The sequence below is a fragment of the Amphibalanus amphitrite genome, unplaced genomic scaffold (assembly GCF_019059575.1).
Source record: "Amphibalanus amphitrite isolate SeventyFive unplaced genomic scaffold, NRLGWU_Aamphi_draft 000942F_arrow, whole genome shotgun sequence".
Classification (NCBI taxonomy): Eukaryota; Metazoa; Arthropoda; class Thecostraca; order Balanomorpha; family Balanidae; genus Amphibalanus; species Amphibalanus amphitrite.
Genome location: NW_024882436.1, coordinates 107,752 through 122,205, shown reverse-complemented (window position 1 = coordinate 122,205; position 14,454 = coordinate 107,752). Strand labels below are relative to the sequence as shown.

General features: G+C 50.7%; 1 protein-coding gene across 9 annotated transcripts in view; it reads left to right on the top strand.

Moving 5' to 3' along the window:
• LOC122368373 (TGF-beta receptor type-1-like) overlaps window positions 1-14,454 on the top strand; it is a 34,372-nt gene that overhangs the window by 18,280 nt on the left and 1,638 nt on the right. For all 9 annotated transcript variants that reach the window (XM_043342256.1, XM_043342254.1, XM_043342258.1 and 6 more), the window contains 3 exons: window positions 10,913-11,080; window positions 11,611-11,780; window positions 13,466-13,702. In XM_043342256.1, coding sequence (XP_043198191.1) covers window positions 10,913-11,080; window positions 11,611-11,780; window positions 13,466-13,702 — 575 coding nt within the window. The remainder of the gene's footprint in view (window positions 1-10,912; window positions 11,081-11,610; window positions 11,781-13,465; window positions 13,703-14,454) is intronic.

Here is a 14,454-nt window from a genome sequence, read left to right as displayed (position 1 = left end):
TCTTGCCATTCTAAGGAAATAATTTTTACTTACTTCATGATGATCGAGTTCCAATTCTTCGTACAATTCACAATGTTTGCCTCCGATACGGCCCCAAACCACGTCTGTTCCGGACGTTCCGGATGCGTTTTCCGCAGAAAAGTTCAACGCGTCGGACATCACTCTTCCGTCTCCGTAGCAACCGCATCCGAAACGCATGCGGAGAGCTGACGGAAAATCAACAGCTGATTGCCGTTCGGATGCGGTCCGGACGGAGTGCACACGATTTCCGTACGGACCGGATGCGCCCATAGGGTTCTGTGTCAAATTCCGTACGGACCGCACGCGTTCCGCACAGTGGACGGCGGCCTTTACTGTTCCCCGAGAAACACTTAACGTTATAGGCGCGTGATTTATTGTTGGAAAAGAAGACCGTGAATGCTGCGCTGGAACGAGTCTTGCTTGGAAGCGAAATGCCGTATCGAAATTAAGTACTTTCATTGTAAAGTATCAACCGGATGACTTTTTGTATGGCAATGTTTCGCAAAGGCCTTTAAACAAATGGGTTCTCGTTGGTGTTAAATTAGTGAACTCGCCACCTGAAACACTATATTGTCGCTGTCGGTTGTCATGGCAACGGAGTCCACAAAAACCTACAGGCAGTTTCTATTTTAGCGCTGTCCCGGCCTGCACTTTGCACGGGGAATCGAAGTTCCATAGAGTCTGTTTGATAAGTACATTATATAACCATCTGGAACCAGAGCCATATCCGCTTTTTTGTACCCTTTTCAGCCATCTGGGGTTCTGAGAGTGAACTCCAACATCAATAAATCTATTTAGGTATTAGTGTTTTACATCTTACATGTCAACGTACCATTTCCCTTATGTCCAGCTCCAGAAACCCCACAGACTTCGAACCTTATAAATTGATACCTACCTTTTCTCAGTAGTGCGCGGCTGCCTGTGCAAAGTATATCGGTTGGTGTAGGTTAGGACCCATCGGGTGACGACTGAGCTACACCACACCGCTCCACAACACACAGACATACAGCAGACGGTTCGGTCACGGGGTCCGCTGCTGAACGTCCCACCAGACTGTCTGATCCCTTCGATCGGCCGCTGAGCGTACTCGGCTACGTCCCACGGGTGGTGTTAACGTGGCGGTGGCTTTATTCGTATTTGTGTGGGTTTCTAGAAAGCGTAGTCGTAATGAACTATGGGCTAGTCGGTGGAGGATCTGAACTAGTGACAATTCTGTCAAATACCGAGTGATAAGGCGTCCACGGTTGTAAGTGCCAAGTGGAATAATTCGGGGTCGATGGAGATTTACTAGCGCTAGAGTGATGCAGTCAGGTGTTTTTGGAAGTGACGAGGATCCTCAGCTGGCAATCTGGTACAGTTTTACAACCGTACCGCTGCAAATGTCATTCTCGTTGACCGATTTACCTACTGAGAGATGAACACCAGATTACTAAGTTAGGTGATATGAGATCGCACACCCTGGCGTAAACCACGCCAGCCCTCTCTCTCTCTCTCTCTCTCTCTCTCTCTCTCTCTCTCTCTCTCTCTCTCTCTCTCTCTCTCTCTCTCTCTCTCTCTCACACTCAGTGTGTACATTTCTGTCATGTACCCAGTGATGACTACGCTTGATGACCGAGTGTCATGACCAATGACCATAGATCATGACCACGCTTTGTAAAGCTATCGACCCCCCCCCCCCCGCCAGCTGCGGCTGGGGGGGGGGCTCTAGAATCCAGACGAAATCGATATGCGGCAGCTCCTGTCTCAGAGACGTCTGGGCGTCTGGCGTCCCGGTCTCCAGTCGTGCACATGTTTCGCCGAGCCGAGATTTGACAGCGCCGTGGGTCGGAGGGGACGTATTTGCGGCCTCCGAGCTGGGTACTGAGGGGGGGGGGGGGGCGGCTCTGGACAGGGGATGTCTGATTTGATTTAGGAGCGCTTATCGTGCATGCCAGGGCAGCGAGAGTAAACGAAGGGAGATAGTTTGTGGGGCGTTGTTGGCATTCCGGCCTTGGATCGGAAGCTGCTCCGAGGGTGTTAAGTGTTAACGTTTACGAGCTGGCGACAATCGGCCGAATGAGCCGTAACTGCCCGACTGTTGGGTGTTCCCAAACGATGGCAGCACGAATACAGGTCCTTGGAGAGTCCTTGGGGAGAATGTAATGAACCCGCGTGTGTCCCTGGTGGGTTTTCGACCCGGCAGACATTGTCTGATGTCCTGTCCGGCTGACGTACCGCGGACATCTCGCTCCTTCTGACATTCTCCGGATGTTCTTCAAATAGCCTGACATCCTCCTGATAACCTGACATCTTACTGATATCCTGCTCCTCGTGACATTGTCCTGACTTCCTGCTGACATCCTCTTGGCATCCTGACAGTCTCCTAACATCCTGCTAATATCCTGACGTCCTGTTGACATTCCTGCTCCTGCTGACAGAGATGTGATGGATACTGCGTAGCCGACATTCGCCCCGAACACTTGTTGCCTCCGACGGGTGTGGGGCGTTGACGGGCTACGTGATGACTCATAGGTGCTGTCGGGACGCATGCGCGGTGAGATTTATGGTGCTTAGATCGGGAAGATGTGGCGACTTTTCGACAGTATTTGTCTGGATAGGCTCAGCGAACTTGTACTGAATTCCACCTAACTTCATGCACGCGTATATAGTAATAGTGTCTTGAGTTTGGCAAGATGCTATCGTGAAAGTGAGCCTGTTTTTCAGCTGTATGACTATTAGCATGCTTCACCAAGGTTATCGAATATTGGATAATAATTTATTTAAAAGCGACAAGGACAATTAAGATTATCATGGATGCTAAGTGCTCATAAGCGATCATGACAGACCTATCACATTCCTGCTGGCCGACTGGGACTGTCCTTTGTTGTCGCTACCCTTCTCCCTTCTCTCCCGTGCCTGTGACTGTCCTGTGACTATGCCAACACACTACTACGTTCAACAGTTGACCCCGCTGACCTCGTGACCTTTCTGTGCCCGACCCCGCGCTCCCGAGGGACTGGTCGCCTGTCACCCTGTACTGTTGATCCCTCTGCTGTCGCAGATTGAACAAATGTGAAAATAACCGCTGGAACGGCTACAGATATTTTGGGGTGTCGTGGTCCGTTCGCTGGTAAACTGTGACTACGAGGAATCCCCAGTATGCTGGTGCTGAATTACACGATTTCAGAGAGCCGCATCACGGTTTTTACGTTCCGTGTCTCATTTGCTCGTTAGCGCCCGATGGCTGTGGGCTATTTCTGGTCCCAAATATTGGCAGCCGCTGACTATAGACGGGCGAGGGACTGAAACAGCAACCGTAGTTGCCTCTTTCATGTGGAATAGCTTGTCAAAATAAGGCGAGACTGGTAATCCCAACTGTTAGATCAATTACTCAATAAAAACCGCTGTTTGAAACATTTTACATCAAATGTTAGCTCGTGATATTGGTGTGCCTGGCTTACATCCTGTATTGCACAGTATTGCACTGTGCAGTGTGCAGTGTCCGAAGCTGCGGTACATGCATGTGAGTGACTTACACGACGCCCAGTTTCTGGGCGTTAAACCATCGTTCTATGAGCATGATGCTTTGTTTACTTGCCAATAACGTGGAAGTAATGGGCTTTCAATTTTGTCTGCGGTCTTCCAAGATAATCTCACACTTGGGCCTGTCACTGGCGTCACTGTCGGAAATTTATCGGTAGTGCTCTAATGATTGATTTTAGGATATTAAAGCCATTTTACCATGCAATGCCATAGAGCCAGTGTTAACATGCCGAAATTATTTCAAGGGAACCACCTGCCCCGTGTTCTGTATATTTTATGTTTTGTACTTCATGAGCTCATACTAAAAGGATACTCGTATTTGAGCGTGAACAAAATCCTAAGCGGGGAGCAGAAGCTTGAAATCAATCGAGTTCCAGCCTTGTTTCATAATAACTAACCAATGGGTTTAGCCAAACGTGTCAATTAAGTATGCAGACGGTCGCTTGGCATTGTCACTTCATTTATAAAGTGAGTGACACAGCACGAGACATGATACAAACATCTTATCCAATCATACTGTATTTCTTATACCATTAGTAGGTGACTGAGGTGAAGCTATTGACTCTTTTGACTTTTTTACCTCTGCCTAGAATTCTCCTTGCTGGTGCCTTTTTACTGGACTGTTGATTTTGTCGTGTTGCACTGTGACTCTGATCCAGAGAAGAGAGCAAGGTTACTGCGGGATAAATCTATTGGCCATATTCGAGCAGAAACAGAGGCCACAGGTAGGTGCGACGGATGAGAAAAGAACAGACCAACCTCGTAAGCAGGGCAAACGCAATCAGCAGGCTGGCACAGAACCAACAGTAAGTGAGAATTGAGAAACCAATGCACGGAGCAGCCACGTGCGTCCAGTCAGCCACAGTCAGTCAAAAAGCACGCTCATTATTGCCGCAGCCCCGGCGTCGGCTCGGGTCATAAACAGCTGCCAACAATCGGGTCCTAAACAGCTGCCGAACAAATCGCGAGCCATCAACACCCTTCCTTGTCGACATTAGCGTTCCGCTCTGCGATTCTCCGCGATCGCCGCGGTAGAGTCATTTCACTGCGCGCCTCACCGACAGGCGGCTCCGGCGGCGCCGGCGTAGGTGACGCCTGCATCGCGTCACCACCAGGTCCGTTCCGCAACGGTCCAGAGTCACACGCGCGGTCCGTCGCGGGCAGGCACACGCGCGGGTCGCGGGAGTCCGCGGCAGGGCGGAGGTCGACCCGGTTTCTTCTTAGCTTGGCTCCGTCCCTGTCGACTGTGTAGGAGCGGCCGTGAGTGGCCGTGACGACGGCCTCCGTCCAGGTCGGCCCGGTGGCTGGTGACGGAGCCATCCGGACCCGCTGGCCCTGATGGAGCACAGGCAGCTCCCGTGCTCGCCGGTCGTGGTGCCGGACGACCTGTCGAGACCTCCGATCAGGCCATCGAGACAGCGATGATGCTGGGGGCATACAGAGGTCAGCACATGGCACATTCGAACGAGTACGCCTGCCGAACATCATTTGAGCCGGGCTCATCCCCGAACCCTGGCGAGGCGTATTACGGAGCTCAAGCAAAGCGCCGTACACATCGCTGCTGTCACGGTTGGTTTTCATAACCAATCGCTTGGCGGCCTTCACAGCAGATTCGGCCATCCCGTTCGACCTGCTGTGGTATGGTGAGGATGTGCGGTGCTCAATGCCCCATTCCCTACAGAAAGTCTCAAATTCGGACGACACAAACTGACGACCATTGTCAGACATAATCATCTGTGGAATGCCGTACCTCGCAAAATGAGCCTTTAGCTTGTTAATCACTGACAGGGAGACAGAGGACGACAAATAATCAAACTCAAACCATCCGCTGTAATAGTCGACAGTCACCAAGTAAGTCCTGTTGTCACACTCGAATAAGTCAACTCCCACCTTCACCCATGGACTGTTCCCTCGTTCGTGTTCCACGAGTGGCTCCTTCTGTTGTCGTGGTTGGAATGCGGCACACACATCACATGACAAAGCCATCTGTCTCACATCTCTCGTCAATCCCGGCCAGAAAACGACCTCTCTGGCCCGTCGGAGCATACTGTCTGCACCGAGGTGGGACGCATGTAAGCGTCTCAGTAGCATACTGCGCATACTCTGGGGTATCAATATCCTCTCCCCCTTCAAAATAACGCCGTCGGCAACAGAAAGTGTATCACGCACATCGTAGAAGGGGAATAGATGTGTGGGCAAATCGTGTTTGTCAGGCCATCCCTGCCTAATCACATGTAACAAATCACAAAGAGTGGGGTCAGCAGAAATGGCATCACGAATCTCCTGAAGGCGCATGTCTGAGATCGGCATGTGTTTCAGGGCGTTCACACACTCGAAATAGCGAGAACTGCTGTCAATCGACTGAGCAAATGCGCAAGAAAACGTTGCGTCAGCGGACGAGTTGTCAGCAAACTGACGACTTTTAGAAAACGTTGCGTCAGCGGACGAGTTGTCAGCAAACTGACGACTTTGGGAAAACGCATTGTCAGACGAGCGAGCAAACGCGGGATCAGACGAGCGAGGCAACTGAGAGGACGGAGCGGGCGCCCTCGAGAGAGTGTCTGCAAGTATCATAGCAGAACCAGGTTTGTAAACGACATGAATGGAGTAGCGGTGCAAAACCATCATCATCGCCTGCAGCCGTTTCGGGGCGCAGCTCAGTGGTTTCCCAAGAATGGTTTGTAGGGGTTTGTGGTCATTTTCTACTGTCACGTCTCGCCCGTACGTATACTGGTCGAAGCGTTGTAGACCGAATAGTACAGATAAACACTCTTTCTCTATCTGTGCATAACGCTTTTCACACTCAGTCAGTGACCTAGATGCATAGGCAATAGGCTTTCCATTCTGTAACAGAGCAGCTCCCAGAGCGTTCTGAGAAGCGTCCGTTTGCAACACGAGAGGAAGGTCAGCGCGAAAATGGGTAAGAACTGGAGTGCTCGAAACCATGTGTTTGATCTGTTTGAACGCACGCGCCTGTGCCGCTCCCCACACCCAGGGGGCGTCCTTACGTGTCAGATCGCGAAGAGGCTTGGCGACTTCAGACAGAGAGGGTAGGTACTTTGCCAGGTACTGTACCATGCCGCAAAACCGGCGGACATCGTGGACGTTCTGGGGCTCTGGCATGTCGAGTATCGCCGCCACCTTCGCAGGGTCAGCGGAGACCCCATCAGCAGTGATGATGTGACCCAGAAACGAGATCTGAGGACAGTAGAAAGAACACTTTTTGTGATTCAGGCTGATACCCTTCTCTGCACACCGCTTCAGGAGGGCATGTAAGTTCGCATCATGATCAGCCTTGGTGTTGCCAGTCACGACAATATCATCTGCAACACACACTACACCAGCGAGACCTTCCAGTGCATCATGTAAGTGGCGCTGAAAGATTTCACTCGACACACACAGACCGAAAGGAAGGCGTGTCCAGCAGAACCGCCCGAAAGGAGTGGTCATGGTAGTCAACAGACTCGACTCCTCTGTCAACTCCAGATGCCAAAAAGCATTGGACACATCAAGCTTTGAAAACACTTTAGCTCCTGTAAACTTGGGTAAAACATCCTCTAGTGTGGGTAGCTGGTATCTCTCACGACACAGCACCTTGTTCAGAGACTGTGGATCAATACAGATGCGCAGAGACCCATCACTTTTGGTAGCAATCGCCATCTGGCTAGTCCAGTCAGTGGGCTCAGTCACGGGACGCAAGACACCCAACGCACACAGACGGTCAAGTTCAGCTTTGACTTTTTCCTGCATAGCTAGGGGTAGTTTCCTGGCTGGTAAGACAGTTGGGACAGCGTCTCGCACGTGGAGTTTCACAGAGCCTGGCAGCTTTCCCAGCGATCCATCAAACACAGTGGGAAACTGCATCTCTACAGAGCTGACAGAAGACACAAAATTGTCCCTCTGTACCAGAATCAATCCTAGCTCCTGAACAGCATCTACTCCAAGAAGAGGTCGAAAGTCATCCTGGCACACAAAGAAATGAACATCGTGCCTAGACCCAGTCTTTGGGTTCAGCACTGAAACCCTTGTCTCACCTAGAGGAGAGTATGTGGAGCCGTCCCACATCTTAAGAGTCCTTGAGGTAGGCTGGCAAGCATCAACATACCTCTGTGGGAGAAGGTTCACAGTGGCACCAGAGTCCAGTTGAAAACGAACACTGTGATTCCCCACATTCATGAGTGCACTGACATCTCCTTCACCCTCTTTGCTCACAGCACCAACCCATCCAGCATCACAATCGTCAGTGTCAGAGGGAGCAGGGTCAGGGTCGTGCTCATGTTGAACAGTATCAACAGCAAAAGTGTTCACAGATCTTACTCGTGCTCCTGCTCTAGAACGCCTAGGACATTTTGAGCTACATGCAAAATGGTTCTGTTCACCACAGACAACACAGTACTTGCCATAAGCAGGGCATTTCTCTTTCCTCAGCTCATGCTGGCGGCCACAGAACAAACAAGTTCTAGTAGGGACAGTAGTAGTATGTCGAGTTTGAGAACTCGCAACAGTGGGTCTGTGAGATGGAGCACGGGTCTTACTCGGCTGGTCAGTGTTCCTAGCTGGCTGACTGGCAGTAGAGTGACGCTGAACACCATGAACAGCGTTTGGGCTAGAGCTCATACCCATGGAGCGGGCCTGCGCCCGACACTCCTCCGCAGCACGGATGATGTCAAGACACCTGGACAGAGTGAGACTGTCCTCTCGAAGCAACCTTTCCTTCACCCTTGTGTCCTGTAGAGAGAAAACAATCTTATCCCTGATCATATCATCCTCCCCATCACCAAAATGGCATGTTTTGGCACGGGTTCGCAGTTCGGACACAAAAAAGTCAATGCCGTCATACTGGGTCATGTCGACAGACCAGAAACGATGACGCTCATACACCACGTTGCTCTTTGGACTGCAAAACTCTGAAAATTTTCTCAAGACAACCTCGGGATCATCAGCATCCTCATCTGGCAAATACTTAAAATGATTGTACACCTCAATAGCATCCTCCCCAGCAAGGTTAAGAAGAATAGCCAGTCGCTGAGCTTTGGGCTTCGAACCAAGACCAGATGCTTTCACGTAAATCTGGTAGGATTGCTCCCAGCGACGAAATACCTCCCCCAAATTACCCTTAGCATGGATATCAAGTGGTTTCGGGGCACGAAAATCAGATGCCATCACGAATAAAAAAAAAATGTCAGCAAGCAAGATGTGAAAGAAATTGCAACAAGTAGGAAAATCGTGCAACACAGACCTAATTCAGATTCAGAAAGCTGCCACCATGTTGATTTTGTCGTGTTGCACTGTGACTCTGATCCAGAGAAGAGAGCAAGGTTACTGCGGGATAAATCTATTGGCCATATTCGAGCAGAAACAGAGGCCACAGGTAGGTGCGACGGATGAGAAAAGAACAGACCAACCTCGTAAGCAGGGCAAACGCAATCAGCAGGCTGGCACAGAACCAACAGTAAGTGAGAATTGAGAAACCAATGCACGGAGCAGCCACGTGCGTCCAGTCAGCCACAGTCAGTCAAAAAGCACGCTCATTATTGCCGCAGCCCCGGCGTCGGCTCGGGTCATAAACAGCTGCCAACAATCGGGTCCTAAACAGCTGCCGAACAAATCGCGAGCCATCAACATGCTCCGTGCATTGGTTTCTCAATTCTCACTTACTGTTGGTTCTGTGCCAGCCTGCTGATTGCGTTTGCCCTGCTTACGAGGTTGGTCTGTTCTTTTCTCATCCGTCGCACCTACCTGTGGCCTCTGTTTCTGCTCGAATATGGCCAATAGATTTATCCCGCAGTAACCTTGCTCTCTTCTCTGGATCAGAGTCACAGTTCCGAAAAATCATTGAGGTAAACAATGAACACGCATTGATACGAAAAGAAGCCAAGCTAGTTTCTGAATCATGGAACTAGACACCGCTCTTCTATCTCGACCTTTCAGTAATGTCACCACTAAGTGATATTGGCTTGCTCGGAGTTTGAGAAACTTGTGTGATGCCGACAGCCGGAAGATATTTCTTGTATCTTACAGAGAAATGTAATAAAGATTTATAGGGCGCCAGTGTTTCTGGCGTACGTGCTGGCAGATATTTCACGCTGTAATGGTGCACTGTGGGCGGAGATGAGAGTAATTTGTATTTTCAAGTTTCAACTGCTTTGGCAGTCTGACATCCACAAACCATGGATGTCAGACAAACCATGCCACAACTGTGATAACCTATCTAGATAAATGTGGGATGTTTTTTACAAGATAGTTTGTATAATTTCAGACGATAACACTTTCAATATTGCTCAGTCACAGACACCCTTGTTTGCGGTAGCTGTGGAAGGGCATGCCTTGTCTGACTTGTGTCCTGTCTCGAACCGGCTCAACTGTTGTGCGTTTGTCCTCGCTGGATTGCTATTCGCCTTATTGGCCATTGAACCCCTGAACGGACCCATTATGGACAGGCATTTGTGTTGACATAGGGCTCATAATAAATGCAGAGATATTACATACTCATCATTCATCATACTCGTGGCATTCAAGACCTTGAAAGTTGAAACTAATTAGCCCAGTACATAGCATGACAGCTGGGACATGCGCTAGAAGTTTCCAAACTCCAAAGATGCATCGACAAACATTCACTAAGTTAATGTGTGAATGTCGGAAGTGACGATGAACGAGTAGCGAGAAGTCCTGTAAGTACCCGGCACCCTGGGCTTTAAATTCTAACCGCTCTGACCGCCGGCTTCTGACCGCTGACTTCTAACCTCCACCCTTCTACCGTCAGATAACGGCACCTGGACGCAGCTGTGGCTCATCATGGACTACCACCGCCACGGCAGTCTATAACCTCCTGTCTGTAACCTGTAACCACCCCTCTACCGTCAGATAACGGCACCTGGACGCAGCTGTGGCTCATCATGGACTACCACCGTCACGGGAGTCTATAACCCCCATTCTGTAACCTGTAACCACCCCTCTACCGTCAGATAACGGCACCTGGACGCAGCTGTGGCTCATCATGGACTACCACCGTCACGGGAGTCTATAACCTTCCGTCTGTAACCTGTAGCCACCCCTCTACCGTCAGATAACGGCACCTGGACGCAGCTGTGGCTCATCATGGACTACCACCGTCACGGGAGTCTATAACCTTCCGTCTGTAACCTGTAGCCACCCCTCTACCGTCAGATAACGGCACCTGGACGCAGCTGTGACTCATCATGGACTACCACCGCCACGGCAGTCTATAACCTCCTGTCTGTAACCTGTGACCACCCCTCTACCGTCAGATAACGGCACCTGGACGCAGCTGTGGCTCATCATGGACTACCACCGCCACGGCAGTCTATAACCTCCTGTCTGTAACCTGTGACCACCCCTGTACCGTCAGATAACGGCACCTGGACGCAGCTGTGGCTCATCATGGACTACCACCGCCACGGGAGCCTGTTTGACTATCTGCAGCGTACCACGGTCGACGTGCGGGGCATGTACCGGTTGGCGCTGTCAATTGTCACCGGATTGGCCCACCTGCATATGGAGATAGTCGGCACACAGGGTGAGAGGAAGATGGGAGTGGAGAGTGAGAGGGGAAGACAGGGTGAGATGGGAGGTAGGGAGGGAAGGGACAGGGAGGAGGGCCCACCTGCATATGAAAATTTTCGGCGCGCAGGGTGAGGGAAGACGGGAGTGGAGAGGGGGAGGGGAAGACAGGGTGAGAGGGGAGGTAGGGAGGGAAGGGACAGGGAGGAGGGCCCACCTGCATATGAAAATTTTCGGCGCGCAGGGTGAGGGAAGGCGGGAAGCTTCACGGGGTGAGGGCAAAGAGAGGGCTGGTTCATGATGGAGAAACTGCTGTTTCAGTATAAAAGCATCTTAATTTTCGTGTAATGATTCGACTAGCTTGTTTACCTTCTTGTGTCATATTGTATGTTTACTTTCAAATGAGACTCCCGAAAGATAGTCCTGTTGCAGGTATAAAATGTCCCAGTGGTATTGAACCTCGGAATGTGAATTGCTTGTCTGTGCGGGCTTTTTCCCAAACCACATCTTCAACATGCTCAACCTCGCCTCTGACTTTTCGCTCAGGCAAGCCGGCGATCGCGCACCGCGACCTCAAGTCGAAGAACATCCTGGTGAAGAGTAACGGCACGTGCGCGATCGCCGACCTGGGCCTGGCCGTGCGACACATGCCGGACGATTCGGTCGACATGGCGCCCAACAGTCGCGTCGGAACCAAACGCTACATGGCACCCGAGGTAGGCGGGTGACGTGGGGCCGGGTAACTCGCGGGTGTTAGCAGCCTCGGGGCTATGTCCTACTTTATTCGTGAATGAAGTCGCAAGGCTGGGGTGCAGGCTAGTCAGAGAGGGAAGTAACTTGTGCACGGGACTGACATAGACATAGACATAGACATTTATTAAGGCGATCGACAGTGCTTGTGGCTATTACCACCTCTCGTCAAAGATACAAAGTCATAAAAAGTATGGGGTGGAACATACACGCACACAGGTGAATGGGTCAAATCGATAAAACGTCACAGTGCGGTATAAAAGTAAACATTAGTCCGGTGGTTCAGATAGGTAACGTTTGAGGTGGTGAGGGAACACGGTCACAGGTAGCTCAGTCAGTATCGATGGTAGTGGGTTGAAGAGAGCAGGACCGCGACAACAGAAGTACCTCTTCCCCATTTCGGAACGTGACCGGGGCACATAGAGGTCGCGGTCCTGGCGAGTCGTCCTGGTCAGTGTCCCCAAGGCTTCGCGCCTATTTGCCACAGTGACAAAGCCCTCGGCTAAAGCTTGGGGCTCGCCGTGATTGCGCACCTTGTGTACGAGACAGAGAGTGTGATAAGATGCCAGCTTCTCCGCGCTGAGCCAACCCAGCCTTTGCTGCTTGTTGGTGTGGAGTTTTCATTAAACTGTCATGTAGAGTGGCCGGATATAAATGCGGAATGTCATCTATCGCGTGAGCTTTCGCTACTTAGGCTGTTTAGTAGATGGCGCTCTAATGGGACTGGCTTATACGACTCGAGTTGATCGATATGATGAGTTTCATCATTCTCACAAGCTGCGAAGCTTTTTAGTTTGTATTAGTTTGAAAGGTCTGATTCACTTTGAAAGTGACGTCACTCGATTTCGAAGGGTTGGACTTCAGATTAGGAAACCCAATAATTTTGAAATCAATTTATTCTCCTTTCGTGGCTTTCAGATTCACATCTTGCTTCAGGCTCTAGCTCAGGCTGAGCTGATTGGTTTGGAACTTTTCAAATGAGGCTGCTTTGTTTGAAACTCACGTTTTGATGTGGTGTCGTTGCGTTGAATTCCAAGTGTTCCTAGTCCTCACTTTCAGCTGCCGTTTTGAATAACACATCGTGTCCACCACCTCTCTCCCCGTGTCTCACGTACTCAGTCCCCTCCTCCCTTCCTCTTTCAACACGTAAGACCGCCCTTCATTCCTTACTCCTTCGCCTCGCCTCTCCACCTATCGGCTGTTCCTTTGCCTTCTGTCATCTGGCCAATGTCCGTCCTCTGTTGTACCTATAATGTTCGACCTCCTCGTCCTCAATCCTCATGCCTTCATGTTCTTGCTCTCAAGCCGAAACACCTACCAACCGTTCATGCCCAGTTTATCCTCTCCGATCAGACTAGCTTGCCCCTATGTATCATTCCTTTTCCTTTATCCCCTCACCATTCACTTATAGCTTGCCTCGCATTTTTGGATATTCCAATCACATCTTGCCCTGGTCTCCTCGTTTCTCCGTTTTATCGTTTGTCCATTCCTCCCAGTTGTGTCTTATGCCTATCCATGTCCCACTCCTCCCCGTGTTTTACTCCTCCTGCTCCTCATCCTCCTGTGCCTTTGCCTCATGCCCCGTGATTCTCATGCCCCCATGTTTTGCGCCTTCCCGTAGCCCCTCTCTCACGTTTCCCTCTCCTTTCAGGTTCTGGACGAGACGATGAACACTAGCCAGTTCGAATCGTTCAAGCGTGCCGACGTGTACGCTCTGGGTCTGGTACTTTGGGAGGTGGCGCGTCGCTGTACCGCCGGAGGGCTGCACGAGTACCAGCCGCCGTACCACGACCTGGTGCCCTCCGATCCGAGCCTCGAGGAGATGCGCAAAGTGGTCTGCGTGGACCGACAGCGGCCCTCCATACCGAATCAGTGGCACAGCTCAGAGGTGAGATATACAGACACAGACAGACAGACAGACAGACAGACAGCGGCCCTACATACCGAACCAGTGGCACAGCTCAGAGGTGAGTCTTGTGGTAGGCAGTGTCTTTTCATGCGGAACAAGATTGCCACAGGTTTTATTGAGCAGAGAATTGGGAAGCTAGGAAGGATGTGTAGAACAGAAGACGGCAGGGCTTAGCTGAGCTCAAGTAGGTCATGAGGTGGGAGGGGAGTGGGAGTTTTGAATCGGATTTGGAGAAACTGGTCCAAGTAATTTACGGTGTTTGTCATTTATGCCAAGGAAAATTTATACTGAAGGCTCAGGCTGAGGAAGTCGTTATCAATTGCTTGCTGTTTAGCGTAATGGAGCTCACTTGTGTATATTGCCGGGGTACCGTGACGGGCTATGTTTCAAAATTCACGTTTCTTTTCTTTTCATCATATGCTGCTGCTTCTTCATGGGTGTAACTTCTTCCTCCAAGTCTTGCGCATTATGTCCAAGCGCTATTAGAGAGGTGGTACCCCATGAATGTGACAACATCCTCCCTCAGGCCTGGCGTTGTGCGTCATGTCCAGAGTGTTGTTAACCCAGTTTGACGGCGGCCTCTTCCCCAGATTCTGGGCATCATGTCCAGAGTGTTATTGGAAATGTGGTATCTCAGTTTGATGGCAGTCCCTGTCCTTCCCACAGGCCCTTCGCGTCATATCCAAGGTGATGAAGGAGTGCTGGTACCACAGTTTGACAGTACTATCTTC